The following is an 8204-nucleotide window of genomic DNA, read 5'->3' on the forward strand; positions in this document are numbered from 1 at the left end:
AAATGAGCCGAACAGAGGCTGAAATGAGCCGAACAGAGGCTGAAATGAGCCGAACAGAGGCTGAAATGAGCCGAACAGAGGCTAAAATGCTGAAAAGCTTTAAAGCAGGAACATGTGACACCTGCAGGAGAGGGACGCAGTTTGACACAGAAGGATTTATCCAGGTTGGCTCTGTGGACGGAGGAATGAGGGAGGATTGTTTTGGAAAGTTCTTGATTCACCTGATTGGCCAGGGAGGAGTTACAGCCGTCGGAGCTTGATTTACAAACCTGTCTGTTATCTCCTCCCTGCGGTTTTCAGACGTTTCGCCTGTTTGTCCTCAGGATGTTCGAGCTCACCTGCTGCCTCCCTCTGGAGAAGGACCTGCGGGTCATGCTGTACGACCACGACGTGCTCACCAAGGACGAGAAGATCGGCGAGACCGTCATCGACCTGGAGAACCGCTTCCTGTCCAGACACGGAGCGCTGTGCGGCCTGCCGCAGACCTACTGCGTGTGAGTGACCACACCCACCCGCCGGCTTCGGCTGCCGCTGCCGCCTCACAGGCGCTCTGTCTTCCATCAGGTCGGGGGTCAACCAGTGGAGAGACCAGCTGACGCCCCGGCAGCTGCTGTGCAGACTCTGCGAGCGGCGGAACCTGAGGAAACCCGTCTACGAAGAGGACGCCGTCCGCTTCAGGGGACAGCGATACACGGCTGCAGACCTGGGTGAGTCAGCTAAAGTTAGCCAAACAGGAGCTAAAAGCTAAAAGGAGCATAAGAAGACAAGTAGAGGCATTTTGTTGGAGCAGATTTTAAAAATAACAAAGTTTCTCATGTATTTCTACGGGGAGTTTTCTGTAAACGTATTTTCCGCACTATCAGGCGCTCCGGGGGTGGTAGTAGCAGAGAGTGGGGGGGGGCTAAAACGTCACAAAGTCTACAGGAGAAGAAGAAATGGTCCGGCAGGGAGACGTTCTGCTGCTTCCTTCGTGTAAAAAGAGAAAAGTTTGAAGAAGAAGAAGAGATCGATCCACCGACGCTCCTCCATCTTTATTTTATTGTTTTTCCTCCTCCTCCTCTTTGTTCCCCTCTTCACCACGGCGGGGACCACCTGAGGAGCAGAGCGGCGTCGTGGTGATTTATGGCGCAGTTATATGTGTGTGTGTTCGCCAGCAGTCAACAGTCATCAGTTAGCGAGGAGCGACGCCACGCTCTCCTCCCACAGTTGCCACGGTTACGGTGCGTTACCCAGCTCCTCCTCCTCTTCCTGTTTCAGTCTTCTGGTCAGCGTTCAGCTCTGAGGGTGGGGGTGGTAGTAGCCACCGTCAGTTTTACGGATATTGAGCTAAAGTTTGGTATTTTAGAAGCCGACCTCTGACCCCAGCGCGTCCTTTGAGCAACGTCTTGGCGTTAACGGTTGACGTCGGCCATGTTTGTCTGGAACCAGTGGGCGGATCTTATGATGGCTGAACCATCATCAGATGATCTCTGTTTGAACCTGAAGGCGGCGGGCGATATGTCGTTTCGTTTCCTCTCCTCTTCCTCACCTCCTCAATCTTTCCGTCCTCGTCTCCTCGGTCCTGACCTCTGTGTGTGTGTGTGCGTGCGTGTGTGTTTTCAGAGGACAAACACGTCTCCAGGCGTTACCTCGGCCCCATTAAGGAGCGTCTGTCTCTTCACATCTTGAGGAAGATGGGTCTGGTTCCAGAGCACGTCGAAACCAGACGTCTCTACAGCCCGCTGCAGCCCGACATCGAGCAGGTAACACACCTACACACACACACACGAACACACACACACACACACACACACACACTCCTCCCTCCTCTTCGGGACGCTTCAGTCGTCTCACAGCTTCTTGTTCTTTCTGTGTCCCCTCAGGGCCGCGTGACGATGTGGGTGGACGTCTTCCCCAAGTCTCTGGGACTGCCTGGACCTCCGTTCAACGTCACGCCGCGCAAGGCCAAGAAGTAGGGGCGCCCGTTTGTCCCAGATCCACCAGAACGAACCCGTTTCTCCCGCTGAGGAGTTAGCCAATCAGACGATGAGACGATGGGTCAGACAGTGGGTAAACCTGAGCTGGAGGTTCAGGTTGATCGTTGCGAGGCCAGTTGGACCATTTTATGGGAGTTTCGTCTCAAACTGTGACTGCAGGACACGTTTCCTGAAGGATTTCTGTTAAATCTGCGGGTCGTTCGAGTCTTTTCTTGTCTTTCATATTTTAACCTTTAGCTCATTTATTTCCCAATAAATTAAAGATAAAAACTCCCTCTGAGGAGCCGCTCAGTTTATTGTTTAAACTCTGTTTCTTTGTTAAATCGGTTCGGGATAAAAAGGAATAATAAGAATAAATCTGAGCTCGGTTCTTACAGCGGTCCCACCAACACACCGATCAGTCGCTGCGTGTTTGATTAGCGTCCGTTTCCTCCTCAGGTTCTTCCTGCGCTGCATCATCTGGAACACCTGTGACGTCCTCCTGGACGACGTCAGCGTCAGCGGCGAGAAGATGAGCGACATCTACGTGAAAGGGTGAGAGGCGGAGACACCCGTGTCTCGTCTGCTTCCCGTCTGAGACAGTCTTCTGTCTGAAAGCCCCGACTGTTTGTGTCCCCCCCAGCTGGCTGGACGGACACGAACACAACAAGCAGAAGACGGACGTCCACTACCGCTCTCTGGACGGAGAGGGCAACTTCAACTACAGATTCCTGTTTCCTTTCCACTACCTGCCGGCGGAGCAGCTGTGTGTCGTCGACAAAAAGGTAACTTCCTGTTCCTTCTTACAGTCCAGAAACAGACATAACGGACGCTGTTGCTAACAAGCTGCACGTTTGTGCCTCCATCTTGGAAGGTGCTGAGTGGCGTTAATGCCAAAAAACCATAAATATCTGAGGAAAAAGCCGAGGTTTGGTTCTCCCAGGGCTCATCGCTGTCTGAAACCGAACATGGGCTGCGGGCGGTTAGCCCCAGGAAAAAACAAACACACGTTTGAGTCCCGCGGCCGTTTTTATCTTCACGAGCGAGGGGGACTGGATCCTAAAGTCGGCACCTGGGGGTGGTTCAAAGTGTGGAACTGGGACCCTGCTGTGGGCTGCAACACATCCAGTTTAGGTCCTTGAGGCTCCAGGAAGAAAGTTAAATAAAAAAAGGAATATGATGAGAAATAAAACGTGTTTTTAATCATTAAAAATAGCAAAACTGTGGTTTTTCCTCATTATAAACCTTCTTTAATTGACCTAATTCTAACGTTTGCAGACTTTAACCAAAGCTGTGAGTTTATTTTGCGGATCGAAGGCTGGAAACGAAGTCGGAGCTGACTGGAAGCTCCGACGGCACTTTGGAAACATGTCGTCGAGAACAATCACACGTACACTCATTTTTGGCGTCCCGCCCTGTGGAGCGATAACCCAACGTACTTGGATGGCGTCTGTGTTTAAACCGATCCAGGCGTCGAACACACACACACACACACACGTGTTTACTCGAGTGTGTGTGTTGTCATGAAGCCTTACAGCAGACAGCTGCTGTGAAGTCATTACTACAACTAAAAATACAGAAAAAAAAAAAGATGCGGAGCAGATTTCTGGACGAAAAAGATTTAATGTTCTGCAACATTTCACGCCACAAATCTGTCAGGATTTAGCCGTTCCCCTGGTCTAACAGCTACAGACAGGTTAACTGTGATTATTTAGTCGTTTTCTGGAGATTAGAGATTCTACAGAGGCTGAACGCTGCGCTTTCCACAACCTACTCAACCTCCTAAAATGTGCCTGGACCACAGTAATCTGGTAAACCTCCTTCGGTGTGTTGCTCTTCTTAAACCTCACCAAATAATCCCAGTCATAACAGAGGTCCTCAGACCGGTTCTTAAACCTCCGAACAACCGAGCGTCGTCGGTGTCTGCTGGCCTCTGTGGGACAGGAATGGTCCTGTTTGGGCTTTAGAACGGGACAGGTATTAAAATGGATCCTGTAGTCGCTTTGAATAGCTTGTCTCTTAGTAGCTGTTAGCTTGATGCTAAGGAGCAGTCGGCTTGTTGCTAAGGAGCAGTCGGCTTGTTGCTAAGGAGCAGTCGGCTTGTTGCTAAGGAGCAGTCGGCTTGTTGCTAAGGAGCAGTCGGCTTGTTGTTAAGGAGCAGTCGGCTTGTTGCTAAGGAGCAGTCGGCTTGTTGCTAAGGAGCAGTCGGCTTGTTGCTAAGGAGCAGTCGGCTTGTTGTTAAGGAGCAGTCGGCTTGTTGCTAAGGAGCAGTCGGCTTGTTGCTAAGGAGCAGTCGGCTTGTTGCTAAGGAGCAGTCGGCTTGTTGCTAAGGAGCAGTCAGCTTGTTGCTAAGGAGCAGTCAGCTTGTTGCTAAGGAGCAGTTAGCTTGTTGCTAAGGAGCAGTTTGCTTGTTTTTGAGTAGCAGTTAGCTGTCGGGACTGTTAGGAGACAAAAAAGAGACTAAACTGAGACAATTTGGACACTTTGTGACTAAATTATGACAAAATAAAGAAGTTTCATGTCATCCGTAGGAACGTCGCGATTTATTTCCGTACACAAAAGGTATCAATAAACTCAGATTCCAAGGAAAGATTTGTGTATTTTCTAACAATTCTGTGTCCAACTGGTCCCCCACAGAGTCGGCCCGGAGACAGACTAACCTGAACCAGGTGTGGGCCGGTTGGTGTGAAATGTTCCGGGAACACTTCAGATGTGAAACCGGTTCTAAATGAATAATTCTCCCTTTCTCCTGTGTTCCCTCAGGAGCACTTCTGGAGTTTGGACAAAGCCGAGACCAAAGTGGCGCCGAAACTGACCGTCCAGATCTGGGACAACGACAAGTTCTCCTTCGACGACTACCTCGGTAAACCCAACCGTCGGGTTTATAAAAACACAGAATTACTGATATAAACTGGAGGGAAAAAAGACGAATCTTTGGCTTCGTCGTGACTAAAGAGAGACAAAAAAACGTCTTCGAGCTTTTGGACGGCAGGCAGACACTTAAGTCATTCGGGTTCTGACATTTAGACAAATTTTTCCTGCTTTCTGGCCAAGGATTAGGGTGGAAACCTATCCCAGAAACCATATGTGCGATGTTCGAACAACTACTGTGATAACATTTATCTTTAGAATTAACACCCTTTCGTTTCCGCTGCGTCGGCACATTTCAGCAAGATGAGGAGGAGGAGGAGGAGGCCGACTTTATTTTGTCTTCTCCAAACTCAAGCTGTCAAAATTTCGCCTTTCCTTCACCCCTGACTCTGCCCCAACCCCAAGCCTTGAAATAACTCACCGCCTGAGGGGAGGGAGGGCGGCGGTCTGCGGGCTGAGCGTCCCTCTGCGGCGCGATACGAGGAGGAAGATGAGGAATCCAGACCTCCGGACCCGTATCCCGCTGCAGTGCCGGCTGCGGGCGCGTGGCCGCCTCGGAGCATTTCTCCCCGCCGACCGTTAATCTTCCCGCACGAGGGTCAGACACGAGTTGGCTTCCTGCTGCCGCGCTCCTCGGCTCCAGCGGACGTCTCCATGTCAACAAATATGGACCGCAGCTCGCCGTCATCACGCCGGGATGAGGATCAGGATCTACTTCCTGTTACGTTCGGAGTTTCGAGTCGGGGCCTTTAAAACAGGAAGTGAGCCAGAAATAATCACTAATCGTTCAGATCTGCCCACTTTCTCGGGAGATATTTCGCTAACAGACAAGTTCAGTTTGTGCCGGTTGGGTTGGGGGACAGTGGCTGAGCTGTCGCCATTTTTAGCCGTGGCGGCGGTCCTGGATGAGGTCATCTTCCAAAGTCGATCCGATGATCAGTTCCAAGGTTCGTTAAGATCCAGGAGATATTTCGCTAACGCAAACACAAGAACAAACATTTTGCGTCTTTGGTCGGCGAGTGAAAACCTACCTGGTCTTCTCTGATTGGACCGGTCCAACGCTCGTCCCACGCGGGACATCTCCACATCCTGTTAAAACGGCGCCGATTTCTGACCGACCTGAAGGAGATCGTTCAGCTCTGAGGACCTCCTGATGGCGAGAAGACCAGCCTGAAGCCGCCATCTTGTTACGGACTGGACCTTTCTCGCTTTTTCATGGAGACGACTGAGTGACAGGTGGAGCAGAGACGCTCCGAGGAGGTCAGAGGTCACAGAGGGACAGGACTGTCCAGGAGGACGAGGAGTAAAGAGGTGAAGAAGAGAGTCCAGGCAGGACAGAGTGGACGGAGGAAAGGTTCAGGAGTGAGCAAAGGTCAAAGGAAAGGTTTGCAGACAGTGGTGAGAGCGGCCATGTTGGTTTGGAGACAGAACAGGAAGTGACAGAGCTGAAGATGTTGAGGGACGAGGATGAGGACATCAGAGGTCCAGCACAGGTTGGAGGACAGGGAGATAAAGACTGAGACGGTTTGGACATGAGCAGAGGAGGGACAGAAGGATGTTAGAGACAAAGAGGACAGATATGGATGCAGTTAGAGAGGACAGAGTTAGATGGAGGAGGACGGCTCTGAAGGTCCTCCTCGGTTGTGAGTGTTTTTAACTGCGACCTGTCCCCCCCCCGTCCCCCAGCCTCCGGTCAGACTGACACGCTGTCCTTGTGTCCTCAGGACACCTGCTGATGGACCTGAACCACATGCTGCGTCCCGCCAAGTCCCCGGAGACATGCAGCCTGCAGGTCCTGGAGCAGCCGGCCGACAGGCTGGTGTCCCTGTTCCAGCAGAAGACGGTGAAGGGGTGGTGGCCCTGCACCTGCGAGCTGAACGGAGAGAAGATCATCGCCGTGAGAACACACACACACACACACACACATACACGTTGGGTCGGCCTGGAGGTCCAAGGCTGTCCTGTCCCTTGTCCCTTTCAGGGGAAGGTGGAGATGTCTCTGGAGATCGTGACGGAGGAGGAGCAGGGGGAGAGACCGGCCGGCCTCGGCAGAGACGAGCCCAACATGAACCCCCACCTGGAGGAGCCTCAGTGAGTCAGCTGAGCCGCGACACACACACACACACACACACACACACCCTTACACACACACACAACTTCATCGTCTCCCTCCTCACCCCCAGGCGTCCCGAGACGTCCTTCCTGTGGTTCTCCTCCCCCTTCAAGACCCTCCGCTTCATCGTGTGGAGGCGGTTCAAGTGGCTCATCGTCCTCTTCGTCGTCCTCTTCTTCATCGTCCTCTTCCTGGGCGTCTTCCTCTACGCCTTCCCGGCAAGTTGGACAAACATGGCGTCAAAGAGACGCTACTTTAGCTCAAACTGCAGGAGGGGGGAGGGGGGGGAACGGGAAACCTCGATTATTTCAGGCGTTAAAGCTGCTCGTTGTGGTCTCCATGGTAACCACACACCTGTGTCTCTCACTCCTTAAAGACAGACAGAAACAGACTAAAAAACGAGCCTCAAACCATCTTCCTCTGAGACGTGACGAGACAAACAGGCGAAATAAAACTGTTTTAAGGGTCATGGGGTCAAAGGTCACAGGTAGCCCCTCTGTTAAAAACCCGTCTCTGGGACCCTTTTAATGTTGGACATAAAGACCAGATGTCTTTAAAGAAAAGGAGAAACTAACGTCCTGCGTCTCTGAATGTTTGTATTTTTCAGAATTACGCTGCCATGAAGATGGTTGGACCGTTTGGACCGGCCCAGGGACGGACTTAAGGACCGGGACCGGCTCCGAGAACGACCCCGTCTAAAGAGTGAAGAAGAAGAAGAAGAAATAACTCCAGAAAAGGGAAAAAAAAAAAGTTTTATTTTCTTATTTTTAGCTTCTGTCTTGCTGCTGATCCAGTTTGTCCTCCTGATGTTGGACAAACGTCTCCGTGTCCCCGGCCAGCCTTCTGTCTCTGCAGAGACTGGTTCGAAACGCCAGCCTTCAGCTCTGAGTCAAAACAGGAAGTGTCCTCGTTTACTGAACATTCAGCCGTTCTTGAACTCGTCGCGTGGTGCCTTCAGGTGCGGTGGGATTCCTCAGTTTCGTCTCAAATCAGTAAAATTAGTTTAAATCTTTTAACTTTTAGCTCGTTTTTGATTTATTCTGTAAACTTTTCTCTGAAGGTTGTATTTGATTTTACGTCCCAAAAAACAAAAATTAACCGAAACAGTTAAACTGAATTATTATAAATATAATAATAATAATTCTAACAGATCTCAGCTGGTCGTTAACAGTTCATAAAGTTATTTTGTGACGTTTGAATCACTTTATCTGAACAGTTTAATCATATTTTAAATAAATTAAAATATTTAATCTGAGAGGTCCTCC

The 8204-nt window shown here is 50.7% G+C and overlaps 1 protein-coding gene across 8 annotated transcripts in view; it reads left to right on the top strand.

Moving 5' to 3' along the window:
• Nucleotides 1-7723, top strand: part of dysf (dysferlin, limb girdle muscular dystrophy 2B (autosomal recessive)) — a 64112-nt gene extending 56389 nt beyond the window's left edge. For all 8 annotated transcript variants that reach the window (XM_017437474.3, XM_017437477.3, XM_037976680.1 and 5 more), the window contains 11 exons: nucleotides 324-494; nucleotides 565-707; nucleotides 1603-1742; nucleotides 1863-1951; nucleotides 2415-2510; nucleotides 2599-2740; nucleotides 4719-4818; nucleotides 6551-6723; nucleotides 6808-6917; nucleotides 7010-7157; nucleotides 7547-7723. In XM_017437474.3, coding sequence (XP_017292963.1) covers nucleotides 324-494; nucleotides 565-707; nucleotides 1603-1742; nucleotides 1863-1951; nucleotides 2415-2510; nucleotides 2599-2740; nucleotides 4719-4818; nucleotides 6551-6723; nucleotides 6808-6917; nucleotides 7010-7157; nucleotides 7547-7603 — 1369 coding nt within the window. In that variant the 3' untranslated portion in view covers nucleotides 7604-7723. The remainder of the gene's footprint in view (nucleotides 1-323; nucleotides 495-564; nucleotides 708-1602; nucleotides 1743-1862; nucleotides 1952-2414; nucleotides 2511-2598; nucleotides 2741-4718; nucleotides 4819-6550; nucleotides 6724-6807; nucleotides 6918-7009; nucleotides 7158-7546) is intronic.
• Nucleotides 7724-8204: the final 481 nt, after the last annotated feature.

This window comes from Kryptolebias marmoratus, linkage group LG7, assembly GCF_001649575.2.
Source record: "Kryptolebias marmoratus isolate JLee-2015 linkage group LG7, ASM164957v2, whole genome shotgun sequence".
NCBI lineage: Eukaryota > Metazoa > Chordata > Actinopteri > Cyprinodontiformes > Rivulidae > Kryptolebias > Kryptolebias marmoratus.